The 21,173-nt window shown below is 42.0% G+C and overlaps 1 protein-coding gene across 1 annotated transcript in view; it reads right to left on the bottom strand.

Moving 5' to 3' along the window:
- Nucleotides 1-21,173, bottom strand: part of nbas (NBAS subunit of NRZ tethering complex) — a 400,078-nt gene that overhangs the window by 52,322 nt on the left and 326,583 nt on the right. Inside the window, exons 48-50 of the mRNA XM_071412456.1 lie at nucleotides 20,171-20,373; nucleotides 10,877-10,966; nucleotides 10,561-10,744 (exon numbers count right to left, since the gene is read on the bottom strand). Coding sequence (XP_071268557.1) covers nucleotides 10,561-10,744; nucleotides 10,877-10,966; nucleotides 20,171-20,373 — 477 coding nt within the window. The remainder of the gene's footprint in view (nucleotides 1-10,560; nucleotides 10,745-10,876; nucleotides 10,967-20,170; nucleotides 20,374-21,173) is intronic.

Here is a 21,173-nt window from a genome sequence, read left to right as displayed (position 1 = left end):
AAGCACCCAAGCTAACTGGCTAACGTTGGCTAGCTGCTTCCTGACACATAATGAGAGAACACCCCACTCTGACCATTTTACTCTCCCTAGCAGAGCTGGTTAGGCTGTTTTCATGTTATCTAGAGTGTTGGTGACTGTATGATGGTTTAACACAGTGAAGCAGCATCACTAATACCATCTATGATGGTTTAACACAGTGAAGCAGCACCACTAATACCATCTATGATGGTTTAACACAGTGAAGCAGCATCACTAATACCATCTATGATGGTTTAACACAGTGAAGCAGCATCACTAATACCATCTATGATGGTTTAACACAGTGAAGCAGCATCACTAATACCATCTATGATGGTTTAACACAGTGAAGCAGCATCACTAATACCATCTATGATGGTTTAACACAGTGAAGCAGCATCACTAGCACCATCTATGATGGTTTAACACAGTGAAGCAGCATCACTAACACCATCTATGATGGTTTAACACAGTGAAGCAGCATCACTAACACCATCTATGATGGTTTAACACAGTGAAGCAGCATCACTAATACCATCTATGATGGTTTAACACAGTGAAGCAGCATCACTAACACCATCTATGATGGTTTAATACAGTGAAGCAGCATCACTAATACCATCTATGATGGTTTAACACAGTGAAGCAGCATCACTAACACCATCTATGATGGTTTAATACAGCGAAGCAGCATCACTAACACCATCTATGATGGTTTAACACAGTGAAGCAGCATCACTAACACCATCTATGATGGTTTAACACAGTGACGCAGCATCACTAACACCATCTATGATGGTTTAACACAGTGAAGCAGCATCACTAATACCATCTATGATGGTTTAACACAGTGAAGCAGCATCACTAATACCATCTATGATGGTTTAACACAGTGAAGCAGCATCACTAACACCATCTATGATGGTTTAACACAGTGAAGCAGCATCACTAATACCATCTATGATGGTTTAACACAGTGAAGCAGCATCACTAATACCATCTATGATGGTTTAACACAGTGAAGCAGCATCACTAATACCATCTATGATGGTTTAACACAGTGAAGCAGCATCACTAACACCATCTATGATGGTTTAACACAGTGAAGCAGCATCACTAACACCATCTATGATGGTTTAATACAGTGAAGCAGCATCACTAATACCATCTATGATGGTTTAACACAGTGAAGCAGCATCACTAATACCATCTATGATGGTTTAATACAGTGAAGCAGCATCACTAGTACCATCTATGATGGTTTAACACAGTGAAGCAGCATCACTAACACCATCTATGATGGTTTAATACAGTGAAGCAGCATCACTAATACCATCTATGATGGTTTAACACAGTGAAGCAGCATCACTAACACCATCTATGATGGTTTAATACAGTGAAGCAGCATCACTAATACATCTATGTTGGTTTAACACAGTGAAGCAGCATCACTAATACCATCTATGATGGTTTAACACAGTGAAGCAGCATCACTAATACCATCTATGATGGTTTAACACAGTGAAGCAGCATCACTAATACCATCTATGATGGTTTAATACAGTGAAGCAGCTGCAGGGTATTGACTTTTTGTTCTGCTCACTACTTTATATAACACATTTGTTGAAGAGAAGTTACAAAATGCAATCTCACTGATTATAATGAGGTTTATGGTATTTTAGGCATTTTGCACCCTGAGAGAGATGAGGACAGACTCTCCTCAGACAGACAGGACCCTGAGAGAGATGAGGACAGAGTCTCATCAGACAGACAGGACCCTGAGAGAGATGAGGACAGAGTCTCGTCAGACAGACAGGACCCTGAGAGAGATGAGGACAGAGTCTCGTCAGACAGACAGGACCCTGAGAGAGATGAGGACAGACTCTCCTCAGACAGACAGGACCCTGAGAGAGATGAGGACAGAGTCTCATCAGACAGACAGGACCCTGAGAGAGATGAGGACAGAGTCTCGTCAGACAGACAGGATCCTGAGAGAGATGAGGACAGACTCTCAGACAGACAGGACGCTGAGCGAGATGAGGACAGACTCTCAGACAGACAGGACCCTGAGAGAGATGAGGACAGACTCTCCTCAGACAGACAGGACCCTGAGAGAGATGAGGACAGACTCTCAGACAGACAGGACGCTGAGCGAGATGAGGACAGACTCTCAGACAGACAGGACGCTGAGCGAGATGAGGACAGACTCTCAGACAGACAGGACGCTGAGCGAGATGAGGACAGACTCTCAGACAGACAGGACCCTGAGAGAGATGAGGACAGACTCTCCTCAGACAGACAGGACCCTGAGAGAGATGAGGACAGAGTCTCATCAGACAGACAGGACCCTGAGAGAGATGAGGACAGAGTCTCGTCAGACAGACAGGATCCTGAGAGAGATGAGGACAGAGTCTCGTCAGACAGACAGGATCCTGAGAGAGATGATGACAGAGTCTCCTCAGACAGACAGGACCCTGAGAGAGATGAGGACAGAGTCTCGTCAGACAGACAGGACCCTGAGAGAGATGAGGACAGACTCTCAGACAGACAGGACCCTGAGAGAGATGAGGACAGACTCTCAGACAGACAGGACCCTGAGAGAGATGAGGACAGAGTCTCATCAGACAGACAGGACCCTGAGAGAGATGAGGACAGACTCTCAGACAGACAGGACCCTGAGAGAGATGAGGACAGACTCTCAGACAGACAGGACGCTGAGCGAGATGAGGACAGACTCTCAGACAGACAGGACGCTGAGCGAGATGAGGACAGACTCTCAGACAGACAGGACCCTGAGAGAGATGAGGACAGACTCTCAGACAGACAGGACGCTGAGAGAGATGAGGACAGACTCTCAGACAGACAGGACCCTGAGAGAGATGAGGACAGACTCTCAGACAGACAGAACTAACATTTAATTTCCCCTCTGTTTATGACTGATCATCCTCAATGAAGTCACAAAATCTCCCTGTCCATCCATCCATCCCTCCATTTCTCCCCCACTGCCCGAATGTCAAGATGTGAATTGGACTCATTAATACTCAACATCCGGGGTCTGTGTGTGTGTGTGTGTGTGTGGTTTATGGTATTTTAGTGTGTGTGTGTGTGTGTGGTTTATGGTATTGTAGTGTGTGTGTGTGTGTGTGGTTTATGGTATTGCAGTGTGTGCGTGTGTGTGTGTGTGTGTGTGTGTGGTTTATGGTATTGTAGTGTGTGTGTGTGTGTGTGTGTGGTTTATGGTATTGCAGTGTGTGCGTGTGTGTGTGTGTGTGTGTGGTTTATGGTATTGTAGTGTGTGTGTGTGTGTGTGTGTGTGTGTGTGTGTGTGTGTGTGTGTGTGGTTTATGGTATTGTAGTGTGTGTGTGTGTGTGGTTTATGGTATTGTAGTGTGTGTGTGTGTGTGTGTGTGTGTGTGTGGTTTATGGTATTGTAGTGTGTGTGTGTGTGGTTTATGGTATTGTAGTGTGTGTGTGTGTGGTTTATGGTATTGTAGTGTGTGTGTGTGTGTGTGTGTGTGTGTGTGTGTGTGTGTGTGTGTGCGCGCGTGCGTGCGTGTGTGGTTTATGGTATTGTAGTGTGTGTGTGTGTGTGTGTGTGTGTGTGTGTGGTTTATGGTATTGTAGTGTGTGTGTGTGTGTGTGTGTGTGGCATGCCCAGCCGAAGCGACAATGGCAGAGCTGTACTGATTAGTTCGGGGACTGGGAGGGGCAGAGGGGGGAAACTCCATATCTCCTCTTTCCTCTCCCTTTCTCTCCCTCGTCATCTGTCTCTCTCTATAACCATCCTCGTTTCCCCCCCAAGAAGAGGGGCATCAAAAGGATGCCAACATGCCTTTCTCTCACTGCCTCTCAATTCCCAACTCCCCCTTTACCACAGCCCTGTCCCCATGCTCCTGCCTCCCCGGCAATAATTACAACAGGAAGCTCATAAGGGAATGGGACAACGCTCTACAATTCTGTAGGAAGATGGAATAAACACCCTGGGAAAGAGATACTCCATGTCAGTCAGACTGTAGGGGGAAAGCACCCAGGGAAAGAGAGACTCCCATGTCAGTCAGACTGTAGAAGCACCCAGGGAAAGAGAGACTCCCATGTCAGTCAGACTGTAGAAGCACCCAGGGAAAGAGAGACTCCCATGTCAGTCAGACTGTAGGGGGAAAACACCCAGGGAAAGAGAACTCCCATGTCAGTCAGACTGTAGGGGGAAAGCACCCAGGGAAAGAGAGACTCCCATGTCAGTCAGACTGTAGAGGGAAAGCACCCAGGGAAAGAGAGACTCCCATGTCAGTCAGACTGTAGAAGCACCCAGGGAAAGAGATACTCCCATGTCAGTCAGACTGTAGAGGGAAAGCACCCAGGGAAAGAGAGACTCCCATGTCAGTTAGACTGTAGAGGGAAAGCACCCAGGGAAAAAGATACTCCCATGTCAGTCAGACTGTAGGGGGAAAGCACCCAGGGAAAGAGAGACTCCCATGTCAGTCAGACTGTAGAAGCACCCAGGGAAAGAGAGACTCCCATGTCAGTCAGACTGTAGAAGCACCCAGGGAAAGAGAGACTCCCATGTCAGTCAGACTGTAGGGGGAAAACACCCAGGGAAAGAGAACTCCCATGTCAGTCAGACTGTAGGGGGAAAGCACCCAGGGAAAGAGAGACTCCCATGTCAGTCAGACTGTAGAGGGAAAGCACCCAGGGAAAGAGAGACTCCCATGTCAGTCAGACTGTAGAAGCACCCAGGGAAAGAGATACTCCCATGTCAGTCAGACTGTAGAGGGAAAGCACCCAGGGAAAGAGAGACTCCCATGTCAGTCAGACTGTAGAGGGAAAGCACCCAGGGAAAAAGATACTCCCATGTCAGTCAGACTGTAGAAGCACCCAGGGAAAGAGATACTCCCATGTCAGTCAACTGTAGGGGGAAAACACCCCGGGAAAGAGAGACTCCCATGTCAGTCAGACTGTAGAGGGAAAGCACCCAGGGAAAAAGATACTCCCATGTCAGTCAGACTGTAGAGGGAAAGCACCCAGGGAAAAAGATTATCCCATGTCAGTCAGACTGTAGGGGGAAAGCACCCAGGGAAAAAGATACTCCCATGTCAGTCAGACTGTAGGGGGAAAGCACCCAGGGAAAGAGACTCCCATGTCAGTCAGACTGTAGAAGCACCCAGGGAAAGAGATACTCCCATGTCAGTCAGACTGTAGGGGGAAAACACCCCGGGAAAGAGAGACTCCCATGTCAGTCAGACTGTAGAGGGAAAGCACCCAGGGAAAAAGATACTCCCATGTCAGTCAGACTGTAGGGGGAAAGCACCCAGGGAAAGAGAGACTCCCATGTCAGTCAGACTGTAGAAGCAACCAGGGAAAGAGAGACTCCCATGTCAGTCAGACTGTAGAAGCACCCAGGGAAAAAGAGACTCCCATGTCAGTCAGACTGTGGAAGCACCCAGGGAAAAAGAGACTCCCATGTCAGTCAGACTGTAGGGGGAAAGCACCCAGGGAAAGAGAGACTCCCATGTCAGTCAGACTGTGGAAGCACCCAGGGAAAAAGAGACTCCCATGTCAGTCAGACTGTAGAGGGAAAGCACCCAGGGAAAGAGAGACTCCCATGTCAGTCAGACTGTAGGGGGAAAACACCCTGGGAAAGAGAGACTCCCATGTCAGTCAGACTGTAGAAGCACCCAGGGAAAAAGAGACTCCCATGTCAGTCAGACTGTAGAAGCACCCAGGGAAAAAGAGACTCCCATGTCAGTCAGACTGTAGAAGCACCCAGGGAAAAAGAGACTCCCATGTCAGTCAGACTGTAGGGGGAAAGCACCCTGGGAAAGAGAGACTCCCATGTCAGTCAGACTGTAGAAGCACCCAGGGAAAGAGAGACTCCCATGTCAGTCAGACTGTAGGGGGAAAACAGTCTATTACAAGTGCTTTATATGAGAGCGGTTCACACTCAGTATTGTTTTCACAAACATTCATGAAGACATTTTGTAGATCTAGGTCTGACTGTATGTGCTCTTTACAGTGGGCCTAACGTCAGGAGAGTTCCCAAACAGTAAACCAGCGCGAGCCCACACCTGTCTAGACAGAAACAGACCAGCCGCCCACGGCGATGACTACAGCCGCCCACGGCGATGACTACAGCCGCCCACGGCGATGACTACTGCCGCCCACGGCGATGACTACAGCCGCCCACGGCGATGACTACAGCCGCCCACGGCGATGACTACTGCCGCCCACGGCGATGACTACAGCCGCCCACGGCGATGACTACAGCCGCCCACGGCGATGACTACTGCCGCCCACGCCGATGACTACTGCCGCCCACGGCGATGACTACAGCCGCCCACGGCGATGACTACAGCCGCCCACGGCGATGACTACAGCCGCCCACGGCGATGACTACAGCCGCCCACGCCGATGACTACAGCCGCCCACGCCGATGACTACAGCCGCCCACGGCGATGACTACTGCCGCCTGCCGCCTGTTTCTTTGTGTTAGGGCTGACCCCAGTTAGTCGACTGATGGATTGTGTGGTTGCTAGGCTGTTGGTCGACAGAGATTGTTTTTGTTGAACGGTCACAAATATATATGTTTTGTTCATGGCATAACGAGACACCCGTCTGATTGGCGCCTGTCTCAGTGGACTAATCCATTAAGCAGGTCCATATCTAAGACAGACATCGGCTGGTATGCGGCGATATTTGCCTTGGAACACCAAGCAATTTGATAAAATACGTTAAATTGCATTCGTTTTCCGGCTTTTGGCCGTTAAAACTTCTTATGGCTGCAATCCCGTTAACGGGATGATATGACAACAGCCAGTGAAAGTGCAGGGCGCCAAATTCAAACAACAGAAATCTCATAATAAAAATTCCTCAAACATACATGTATCTTGTACCATTTTAAAAGGTAATCTTGTTGTTAATCCCACCAAAGTGTCCGATTTCAAATAGGCTTTTCAATACTGCCCCTGCAGCCATAAGAAGTTAAAAGATAGAAAAGCCGATTAATACAATTGTGAATGATTTAATAAAGACTTCTATATACCATTGAAACCAGTAGCCTATTGTTTAATAAAGACTTCTATATACCATTGAAACCAGTAGCCTATTGTTTAATAAAGACTTCTATATACCATTGAAACCAGTAGCCTATTTAATAAAGACTTCTATATACCATTGAAACCAGTAGCCTATTGTTTAATAAGACTTATATATACCATTGAAACCAGTAGTCTATTTAATAAAGACTTCTATATACCATTGAAACCAGAAGTCTATTTAATAAAGACTTCTATATACCATTGAAACCAGTGATGTTTTTATTCATCTGTTTGTCAGTGTCAGCAGAATAACCTGTAATTTGTCGTATTAAATATTCTGCTATGTCTCCAGTTGTATAAAGTGTAGTAGAATTACATGACATGTGTTTTTCCCGTGACAAGAAGAAACGTATCTGATACAACCTATAGCCCAGGCCTTTATACACTCAGCCATGTATTGAACAGTCCTTTTTAACAGTGAAAGAGTTAAATTATTAGCCTAAATTATGACGATCTATTCTACTCATCACATTACAAAAGTCTGCAAATGCGATAATTCTTTCAAATAAAAAGGTACATTTTTACGGTGAAAATGTTCTTCTAACATCTTCAAAAGCGCACGTCAGAATTCGGTCAGAAGGACCGCACAGTGTTGCATTCTGGAACGTGAATTACTGTTATCCTGATAACTTCTTGAGAATACAGGGGGTGCTATTTTCCCATTAGCATAATTTGCTCTACAGATTAAACTGCCTCTTATTCAATTATTGCTCTTACTATATGCATATAAATAATACCATTGGAAAGAAAACAATCTCTAGTTTCTAAAACCGTTTCAATTTTGTCTCTGAGTGATACACAAGTCATTTGACAGCACTTTCCCTGACCAAGAAGTAGAATGCAAGAAGTCTATGCTCGCTTCAACGCTCTGCCTATATATGGTCATGACCCCTATGACCAGAAACACACTTCATTCGCCTTCCTCTGGGTGTCAAGAGGACGTCAGAGGAGAAATTCTTTGTTTATCTGGTACTGACGTGAAATAAGACCTATTTCTTTGGCGTGACCGACAACTTCCTGTTTTCTGATTCGCACGAGTTGGAGCTGCGATTGTGTACTGTTTTGCTGGCGTTATGGATGAAAACTATCTCCGTGTCGAATTTTGTTTGATACATGTGACCATATCATCGTAATGTATGTTTTTTCAATATAGTTTAATCAGATTATTTGAATTTTTTCGGGAGTTTTGTGGTGTTCCGTTGTCTGATTTTATTTACGTTTGAGAGATCCGTGCCACTCGACCAGTACCTGTGCTAAATGGAGTGGGAAAGGAACAATTCTGAACGGAACCAACGACTCATCTTGACAAAGGACACTTTGATCAACATTCTGATGAAAGATCAGCCATAGTAAGACCCAATTTACGATGTTATATCATATCTGTTGTGCATGTGAACTGGCCGTGGGCGCCTAGCCGAATCTGCCTGGTATAGCTATGCTAATTTAGCGCTACATTTTGTTTTCGTTATAAAACATTTAATAAATCTGAAATATTGTTTGGATTCACCAGATGTTGGGCTTTCAATATCTGTACGCTGTGTATTTTTCTGAAATGTTTTAAGATGAGTAATTCGTTATATGACGTTGGTCTCTGTAATTGTTCTGGCTGGGTCAGCACTATTTCAGATTGCAGCTGCAATGTAGAACTGTGATTTATACCTGAAAAATGCACATATTTCAAAAAAAAAACTATGCTATACCATAAATATGTTATCAGACTGTCATCTTATGAAGTTGTTTCTTGGTTAGTGGCTATATATATTTTTATTTAGTCGAATTAGTGATAGCTACTGACGCAGGAAAAAACTATTGGGAGTAAAAAAATCGTGTCCTTTGCTAACGTGGTTAGCTAATAGATTTACATATTGTGTCTTCCCTGTAAAACATTTTAAAAATCTGAAATGGTGGCTTTATTCACAAGACCTGTATCTTTCATCTGGTGTCTTGGACTTGTGATTTAATGATATTTAGATGCTACAAGTTACTTGTGACGCTATGCTAGCTATGCTACTCAGTGGGGGGGGGGGGGGGGTGGGGGGTGCTACCGGATCAGGGTTGGTGACTCGTGAGAAGTTAATATGAATTACCATCATGTAAATGTGATCATCATGAGCACCGTGGGTGGACGCCCTAATCAGATTACACACCCAGTGCATATGGGTCCAGTAATGGTAGCATGTCCTGCTTGCTCGGACCCAGTTGATAGTTGATACAATGTTGCAAGTGGAAGCTTTGAGTCGGACCCAGTTGATAGTTGATACAATGTTGCAAGTGGAAGCTTTGAGTCGGACCCAGTTGATAGTTGATACAATGTTTCAAGTGGAAGCTTTGAGTCGGACCCAGTTGATAGTTGATACAATGTTTCAAGTGGAAGCTTTGAGTCGGACCCAGTTGATAGTTGATACAATGTTGCAAGTGGAAGCTTTGAGTCGGACCCAGTTGATAGTTGATACAATGTTGCAAGTGGAAGCTTTGAGTCGGACCCAGTTGATAGTTGATACAATGTTGCAAGTGGAAGCTTTGAGTCGGACCCAGTTGATAGTTGATACAATGTTTCAAGTGGAAGCTTTGAGTCGGACCCAGTTGATAGTTGATACAATGTTTCAAGTTCGATGCAGAGCGGCGGAGTAGAATGCGATTGAAAGAACATCAACTAACTGCCATGCTTAGCCAAAGTGATATATAGGATAACTATTTTTAAAATCAGGATATTTTCTACCTGCAATGTTTTCATTTGTTGGATTTATGTCGGCTATTTCTACCCCTAGTTGGCAATATCAGATACATTGGTATATAGGCCTCTCTCTGCATTCTGCGCTAAGTTCTTCACCTGCCAATGGCTCAAGGTGGAGGCTATCATACAATCTGTCCACTTGGCAGAGGCAAGCACTCTTGCATTAGAAACAAATCAAAAATGTATCATTTTCATTTAGATATAAATTAGACTTAGATAAACAACATGCCAATGATTTAGAGATACAAAGTTATTATAATTGAAACGAAACTGTTCCACGAAAATGTACATATGAAAATCATAACTGGCGCGCGCAGATCGGTAGAAACGGTACGATAAATTGGCATTCCACACGAGAAAGGTTGCCGATCCCTGGTGTAGCCTATGACCGTCAACTTCAGGAGCGTAACGGCAGAATCTGGGAAGCAGGAGGCGCACGGTCACGAACAGGTTTATTTATTCTGCTCATCTTGATCTCTGGCTCCCTCTTGAGTCATTGGTGTGTCTTAATTATATCATTAAACAGTGTGCTTAAAGCATCAGACAAGGATCAGTGTACATAGTTGCTTTAATTAAAACACATAAGGTGTGTCTATATGTGGGAAAATACACGTTTAAAAAATGTCACCAATCAATTGGTCAAAAGATCAGACGACTCTAGATAGACCATAATTTGTTGTTGTTGTTGTCGGGGACAGCCCTAGTTACGAGTGTTACCTGCCTGTCCTTCAGTACAGCTTGGGTCCTGTAGAGCAGCAACAGATGAACGTCACTGTCCCTAAGACTGAAGTTATTCTCCAGAATCTGCAGAACCTCGATACGTGGTCGCACCGCAAGAGAACCATCGCTGCAGAACGGTCGTAACCACGCCAACAGGTCATCAGAACTGACCACAGAGTCACTGGGAGAGAGACAGACAGAGAGATAGACAGAGACAGACAGACAGATACAGAGAGATAGACAGAGTGAGATTTGTTATGTGTGTGTTAGAGCAGCAGCTCAAAAGCAGTGTGTGGTTGAGTGTCTCTCTCACCCGCTCTGGACGTGGTTGTGCACTGCAGTGACCATCCCCTCCAACACCATGAGGGGTTCTGGGTAATCATTCACCACCTCCTCGTCTCCGCTGGCAACCACAACAGACAGGATTCAGAACAGGCAGACAAACATGATTCAGCAGACACGCAGACAGACAGGATTCAAGACAAACAGACATGATTCAACAGACAGACATGATTCAACAAACAGACAGACAGGATTCAACAGACAGACAGACAGGATTCAACACACAGACAGACAGGATTCAACAGACAGACAGACAGGATTCAACAGACAGACAGTATTCAACACATACAGACAGGATTCAACAGACAGACAGGATTCAACAGACAGACAGGATTCAACAGACAGACAGACAGGATTCAACAGACAGACAGACAGGATTCAGCACAGACAGACAGGATTCAACAGACAGACAGTATTCAACACAAACAGACAGGATTCAACAGACAGACAGTATTCAACACAAACAGACATCATTCAACAGACAGACAGTATTCAACACATACAGACAGTATTCAACAGACAGACAGGATTCAACAGACAGACAGTATTCAACACATACAGACAGGATTCAACAGACAGACAGTATTCAACAGACAGACAGTATTCAACACATACAGACAGTATTCAACAGACAGACAGTATTCAACAGACAGACAGACAGTATTCAACAGACAGACAGTATTCAACAGACAGACAGACAGGATTCAACAGACAGACAGGATTCAGCACAGACAGACAGGATTCAACAGACAGACAGTATTCAACACAAACAGACAGGATTCAACAGACAGACAGTATTCAACACAAACAGACATCATTCAACAGACAGACAGTATTCAACACATACAAATCAAATCAAATTTATTAGTCAAATACACATGGTTAGCAGATGTTAATGCGAGTGTAGCGAAATGCTTGTGCTTCTAGTTCCGACAATGCAGTAATAACCAACAAGTAATCTAACCTAACAATTCCACAACTACTACCTTATACACACACACAAGTGTAAAGGGATAAAGAATATGTACATAAAGATATATGAATGAGTGGTGGTACAGAACGGCATGGCAGATGCAGTAGATGGTATAGAGTACGGTATATACATATGAGATGAGTACTGTAGGGTATGTAAACATAAAGTGGCATAGTTTAAAGTGGCTAGTGGTACATGTATTACATAAGATGGCAAGATGCAGTAGATGATATAGAGTACAGTATATACATATGAGATGGGTAATGTAGGGTATGTAAACATTATATTAAGTGGCATTGTTTAAAGTGGCTAGTGGTACATTTTTACATAATTTCCATCAATTCCCATTTTTAAAGTGGCTGGAGTTGAGTCAGTATGTTGGCAGCGGCCGCTAAATGTTAGTGGTGGCTGTTTAACAGTCTGATGGCCTTGAGATAGAAGCTGTTTTTCAGTCTCTCGGTCCCTGCTTTGATGCACCTGTACTGACCTCGCCTTCTGGATGATAGCGGGGTGAACAGGCAGTGGCTTGGGTGGTTGTTGTCCTTGATGATCTTTATGGCCTTCCTGTGACATCGGGTGGTGTAGGTGTCCTGGAGGGCAGGTAGTTTGCCCCCGGTGGTGCGTTCTGCAGACCTCACTACCCTCTGGAGAGCCTTACGGTTGTGGGCGGAGCAGTTGCCGTACCAGGCGGTGATACAGCCCGACAGGATGCTCTCGATTGTGCATCTGTAGAAGTTTGTGAGTGCTTTTGGTGACAAGCCGAATTTCTTCAGCCTCCTGAGGTTGAAGAGGCGCTGCTGCGCCTTCTTCACAACGCTGTCTGTGTGGGTGGACCAATTCAGTTTGTCCGTGATGTGTACACCGAGGAACTTAAAACTTTCCACCTTCTCCACTACTGACCCGTCGATGTGGATAGGGGGGTGCTCCCTCTGCTGTTTCCTGAAGTCCACAATCATCTCCTTTGTTTTGTTGACGTTGAGTGTGAGGTTATTTTCCTGACACCACACTCCGAGGGCCCTCACCTCCTCCCTGTAGGCCGTCTCGTCGTTGTTGGTAATCAAGCCTACCACTGTAGTGTCATCCGCAACTTGATGATTGAGTTGGAGGCGTGCATGGCCACGCAGTCGTGGGTGAACAGGGAGTACAGGAGAGGGCTCAGAACGCACCCTTGTGGGGCCCCAGTGTTGAGGATCAGCGGGGTGGAGATGTTGTTACCTACCCTCACCACCTGGGGGCGGCCCGTCAGGAAGTCCAGGACCCAGTTGCACAGGGCGGGGTCGAGACCCAGGGTCTCGAGCTTGATGACGAGTTTGGAGGGTACTATGGTGTTAAATGCTGAGCTGTAATCGATGAACAGCATTCTCACATGGGTATTCCTCTTGTCCAGATGGGTTAGGGCAGTGTGCAGTGTGGTTGCGATTGCGTCGTCTGTGGACCTATTGGGTCGGTAAGCAAATTGGAGTGGGTCTAGGGTGTCCGGTAGGGTGGAGGTGATATGGTCCTTGACTAGTCTCTCAAAGCACTTCATGATGACGGAAGTGAGTGCTACGGGGCGGTAGTCGTTTAGCTCAGTTACCTTAGCTTTCTTGGGAACAGGAACAATGGTGGCCCTCTTGAAGCATGTGGGAACAGCAGACTGGGATAAGGATTGATTGAATATGTCCGTAAACACACCAGCCAGCTGGTCTGCGCATGCTCTGAGGACGCGGCTGGGAATGCCGTCTGGGCCTGCAGCCTTGCGAGGGTTAACACGTTTAAATGTTTTACTCACCTCGGCTGCAGTGAAGGAGAGCCCGCAGGTTTTGGTAGGGGGCCGTGTCAGTGGCACTGTATTGTCCTCAAAGCGGGCAAAAAAGTTGTTTAGCCTGTCTGGGAGCAAGACATCCTGGTCCGCGACGGGGCTGGTTTTCTTTTTGTAATCCGTGATTGACTGTAGACCCTGCCACATACCTCTTGTGTCTGAGCTGTTGAATTGCGACTCGATTTTGTCTCTGTACTGGGACTTAGCCTGTTTGATTGCCTTGCGGAGAGAATAGCTACACTGTTTGTATTCGGTCATGCTTCCGGTCAGACAGTATTCAACAGACAGACAGGATTGAACAGACAGACAGTATTCAACACATACAGACAGGATTCAACAGACAGACAGTATTCAACAGACAGACAGTATTCAACACAAACAGACAGTATTCAACAGACAGACAGTATTCAACACAAACAGACATCATTCAACAGACAGACAGTATTCAACAGACAGACAGTATTCAACAGACAGACAGTTTTCAACACAGACAGACAGTATTCAACAGACAGACAGTATTCAACACAAACAGACAGGATTCAACAGACAGGCTTGAACACAGCCAGTTGTTAGGTCTGCTATCTGACGTTCACAGAGAGCTCTCCTCCAGGATCATGTTATTTTCTGGGCCTGCAGTCCCAGCTTTGCTGCAGAGGACTCGTGTGTGTGTCACCAGAGGCGACATATTTTTACAAAGACATTAAAAAAAAATATTTCCCCTGCCTCAACTCCACTTAGCTGCGAGGCGCACACACACACACGCACACGCACACACACCCACACACACACGTTTGCTACGTTCAAAAAATTCAAAGATAACGCATCATTTCTACAAAGCACAATCACCATTCAGATGATCACACACACACACACACACACACACACACACACACACACACACACACACACACACACACACACACACACACACACACACACACACACACACACTTTGGATGACAGATACAAAGGACATCCATTAGTCAGAGACGCAGGTTTTATTCTGGTACAGAGAAACAATACAAGCCTGAGTCACACAATAACTATATACACTAGACTATATACACTAGATTATATACACTAGACTATATACACTAGTCTGTATACACTAGACTATATACACTAGACTATATACACTAGTCTATATACACTAGACTATATACACTAGACTATATACACTAGACTATATACACTAGACTATATACACTAGACTATATACACTAGTCTATATACACTAGTCTATATACACTAGACTATATACACTAGACTATATACACTAGACTATATACACTAGATTATATACACTAGACTATATACACTAGTCTATATACACTAGATTATATACACTAGACTATATACACTAGTCTATATACACTATCCTAAACACTAGACTATATACACTAGACTACATACAGGCCTGAGCCACACAATAACTATATACACTAGTCTATATACACTAGTCTATATACACTAGTCTATATACACTAGACTATATACACTAGACTATATACACTAGACTATATACACTAGACTATATACACTAGACTATATACACTAGATTATATACACTAGACAATATACACTAGACAATATATACTAGACTATATACACTAGACTATATACACTAGTCTATATACACTAGACTATATACACTAGTCTATATACACTATCCTAAACACTAGACTATATACACTAGACTACATACAGGCCTGAGCCACACAATAACTATATACACTAGTCTATATACACTAGTCTATATACACTAGACTGTATACACTAGACTATATACACTAGACTATATACACTAGACTATATACACTAGACTGTATACACTAGACTGTATACACTAGACTATATACACTAGACAATATACACTAGACAATATACACTAGACTATATATACTAGACTACATATACTATCCTAAACACTAGACTATATACACTAGACTATATACACTAGACTGTATACACTAGACTGTATACACTAGACTATATACACTAGATTATATACACTAGACTATATACACTAGACTGTATACACTAGACTGTATACACTAGACTATATACACTAGATTATATACACTAGACTATATACACTAGACTATATACACTAGACAATATACACTAGACTATATATACTAGACTACATATACTATCCTAAACACTAGACTATATACACTAGACTATATACACTAGACTATATACACTAGACTATATACACTAGTCTATATACACTAGACTATATACACTAGACTATATACACTAGACTATATACACTAGTCTATATACACTAGACTATATACACTAGACTATATACACTAGTCTATATACACTAGTCTATATACACTAGACTATATACACTAGACTATATACACTAGTCTATATACACTAGTCTATATACACTAGACTATATACACTAGACTGTATACACTAGACTATATACACTAGACTGTATACACTAGACTGTATACACTAGACTATATACACTAGACAATATACACTAGACAATATACACTAGACTATATATACTAGACTACATATACTATCCTAAACACTAGACTATATACACTAGACTATATACACTAGACTGTATACACTAGACTGTATACACTAGACTATATACACTAGATTATATACACTAGACTATATACACTAGACTGTATACACTAGACTGTATACACTAGACTATATACACTAGATTATATACACTAGACTATATACACTAGACAATATACACTAGACAATATACACTAGACTATATACACTAGACTATATACACTAGACAATATACACTAGACTATATATACTAGACTACATATACTATCCTAAACACTAGACTATATACACTAGACTATATACACTAGACTATATACACTAGACTATATACACTAGTCTATATACACTAGACTATATACACTAGACTATATACACTAGACTATATACACTAGTCTATATACACTAGACTATATACACTAGACTATATACACTAGTCTATATACACTAGTCTATATACACTAGACTATATACACTAGACTATATACACTAGTCTATATACACTAGTCTATATACACTAGACTATATACACTAGACTGTATACACTAGACTATATACACTAGACTGTATACACTAGACTGTATACACTAGACTATATACACTAGACAATATACACTAGACAATATACACTAGACTATATATACTAGACTACATATACTATCCTAAACACTAGACTATATACACTAGACTATATACACTAGACTGTATACACTAGACTGTATACACTAGACTATATACACTAGATTATATACACTAGACTATATACACTAGACTGTATACACTAGACTGTATACACTAGACTATATACACTAGATTATATACACTAGACTATATACACTAGACTATATACACTAGACAATATACACTAGACTATATATACTAGACTACATATACTATCCTAAACACTAGACTATATACACTAGACTATATACACTAGACTATATACACTAGACTATATACACTAGTCTATATACACTAGACTATATACACTAGACTATATACACTAGACTATATACACTAGTCTATATACACTAGACTATATACACTAGACTATATACACTAGTCTATATACACTAGTCTATATACACTAGACTATATACACTAGACTATATACACTAGTCTATATACACTAGTCTATATACACTAGACTATATACACTAGACTGTATACACTAGACTATATACACTAGACTATATACACTAGTCTATATACACTAGACTGTATACACTAGTCTATATACACTAGTCTATATACACTAGTCTATATACACTAGTCTATATACACTAGTCTATATACACTAGTCTATATACACTAGTCTATATACACTAGACTATATATACTAGACTATATATACTAGACTATATACACTAGACAATATACACTAGACAATATACACTAGACTATATATACTAGACTATATATACTATCCTAAACACTAGACTATATACACTAGACTATATACACTAGACTATATACACTAGTCTATATACACTAGACTATATACACTAGACTATATACACTAGACTATATACACTATCCTAAACACTAGACTATATACACTAGACTGTATATACTATCCTAAACACTAGACTATATACACTAGACTATATACACTAGTCTATATACACTAGACTATATACACTAGACTATATACACTAGACTATATACACTAGACTATATACACTATCCTAAACACTACACTATATACACTAGTCTATATACACTAGTCTATATACACTAGACTATATACACTAGACTGTATATACTATCCTAAACACTAGACTATATACACTAGTCTATATACACTAGTCTATATACACTAGACTATATACACTAGACTGTATACACTAGACTATATACACTAGACTATATACACTAGTCTATATACACTAGTCTATATACACTAGTCTATATACACTAGTCTATATACACTAGACTGTATACACTAGACTATATATACTATCCTAAACACTAGACTATATACACTAGACTGTATACACTAGACTATATACACTAGTCTATATACACTAGACTATATACACTAGACTATATACACTAGACTGTATACACTAGACTGTATACACTAGACTGTATACACTAGTCTATATACACTAGACTATATACACTAGACTATATACACTAGACTATATACACTAGTCTATATACACTAGACTATATACACTAGTCTATATACACTAGACTATATACACTAGACTATATACACTAGTCTATATACACTAGTCTATATACACTAGACTGTATACACTAGACTGTATACACTAGTCTGTATACACTAGTCTATATACACTAGACTATATACACTAGACTATATACACTAGTCTATATACACTAGACTATATACACTAGTCTATATACACTAGTCTATATACACTAGTCTATATACACTAGACTATATACACTAGACTATATACACTAGACTATATACACTAGTCTATATACACTAGACTATATACACTAGTCTATATACACTAGTCTATATACACTAGACTATATACACTAGACTATATACACTAGTCTATATACACTAGTCTATATACACTAGACTGTATACACTAGACTGTATACACTAGACTGTATACACTAGACTGTATACACTAGTCTATATACACTAGACTATATACACTAGACTATATACACTAGACTATATACACTAGTCTATATACACTAGACTATATACACTAGTCTATATACACTAGTCTATATACACTAGACTATATACACTAGACTATATACACTAGTCTGTATACACTAGTCTATATACACTAGTCTATATACACTAGACTGTATACACTAGTCTGTATACACTAGTCTATATACACTAGTCTATATACACTAGACTATATACACTAGTCTATATACACTAGACTATATACACTAGACTATATACACTAGTCTATATACACTAGTCTATATACACTAGACTGTATACACTAGACTGTATACACTAGTCTGTATACACTAGTCTATATACACTAGACTATATACACTAGACTATATACACTAGTCTATATACACTAGACTATATACACTAGTCTATATACACTAGTCTATATACACTAGTCTATATACACTAGACTATATACACTAGACTATATACACTAGACTATATACACTAGTCTATATACACTAGACTATATACACTAGTCTATATACACTAGTCTATATACACTAGACTATATACACTAGACTATATACACTAGTCTATATACACTAGTCTATATACACTAGACTGTATACACTAGACTGTATACACTAGACTGTATACACTAGACTGTATACACTAGTCTATATACACTAGACTATATACACTAGACTATATACACTAGACTATATACACTAGTCTATATACACTAGACTATATACACTAGTCTATATACACTAGTCTATATACACTAGACTATATACACTAGACTATATACACTAGTCTGTATACACTAGTCTATATACACTAGTCTATATACACTAGACTGTATACACTAGTCTGTATACACTAGTCTATATACACTAGTCTATATACACTAGTCTATATACACTAGTCTATATACACTAGACTATATACACTAGACTATATACACTAGACTATATACACTAGACTATATACACTAGTCTATATACACTAGACTATATACACTAGACTATATACACTAGACTATATACACTAGACTATATACACTAGACTATATACACTAGACTATACACACTAGACTATACACACTAGTCTATATACACTAGACTATATACACTAGACTATATACACTAGACTATATACACTAGACTATATACACTAGACTATATACACTAGTCTATATACACTAGTCTATATACACTAGACTATATACATTACGAGAGAGAGGAAGAAAGAGGGGAGAGTGAGGAAGAGGAGGGTGAGGAAGAGGAGAGTGAGGAGGAGTTTATACCTGAGGGCAGAGACTACTTTCTCCACGGCCACCTGCAGAACGGTTTTGATTGACAGGTCCAGGTTGCCCACAGCGATGCCCAGCAGCTCTCCGATTTTCTCCAGCGGTTGTCCGTCTGTCGCCATGGTGACAGCCAGGGCCTGGACTTTGGACCGTTCAGAACGGGAGAGATCATAGGTACGACTGTAGCTCTGCAACCGTTCCTGAGAGAGATAGAGAGAGAGGGAGAGAAATTAGGGGGGAGAGAAAGAGTAGGGGGGAGAGAGAGAGAGTAGGGGGGAGAGGGAGAGTAGGGGGGAGAGAAAGAGAGTAGGGGGGAGAGAAAGAGTAGGGGTGAGAGAAAGAGAGTAGGGGGGAGAGAGAGAGAGTAGGGGGGAGAGAGAGAGAGTAGGGGGGAGAGAGAGAGAGTAGGGGGGAGAGGGAGAGTAGGGGGGAGAGGGAGAGTAGGGGGGAGAGGGAGAGTAGGGGGGAGAGAGAGAGAGTAGGGGGGAGAGGGAGAGAGTAGGGGGGAGAGGGAGAGAGTAGGGGGGAGAGGGAGAGAGTAGGGGGGAGAGGGAGAGAGAGAGCGAGTAGGGGGGAGAGAAAGAGAGTAGGGGGAGAGAGAGAGTAGGGAAGAGAGAGAGCGAGTAGGGGGGAAAGAGAGAGAGCGAGTAGGGGGGAAAGAGAGAGAGCGAGTAGGGGGAAAAGAGAGAGAGCGAGTAGGGGGGAGAGAGAGATAGAGAGAGTAGGGGGGAGAGAGAGATAGAGAGAGTAGGGGGGAAAGAGAGAGAGCGAGTAGGGGGAGAGAGAGAGAGCGAGTAGGGGGAAAAGAGAGAGAGCGAGTAGGGGGGAGAGAGAGATAGAGAGAGTAGGGGGGAGAGAGAGAGAGAGAGAGTAGGGGGGAGAGAGAGAGAGCGAGTAGGGGGGAAAGAGAGAGAGCGAGTAGGTTGGAAAAGAGAGAGAGCGAGTAGGGGGGAGAGAGAGATAGAGAGAGTAGGGGGGAGAGAGAGATAGAGAGAGTAGG

The sequence above is a fragment of the Salvelinus alpinus genome, chromosome 8 (assembly GCF_045679555.1).
Source record: "Salvelinus alpinus chromosome 8, SLU_Salpinus.1, whole genome shotgun sequence".
In the NCBI taxonomy this organism is placed as follows: Eukaryota; Metazoa; Chordata; class Actinopteri; order Salmoniformes; family Salmonidae; genus Salvelinus; species Salvelinus alpinus.
The sequence above is the reverse complement of the archived record's forward strand: the minus strand, read 5'-3'. Positions and strand labels throughout refer to the sequence as shown.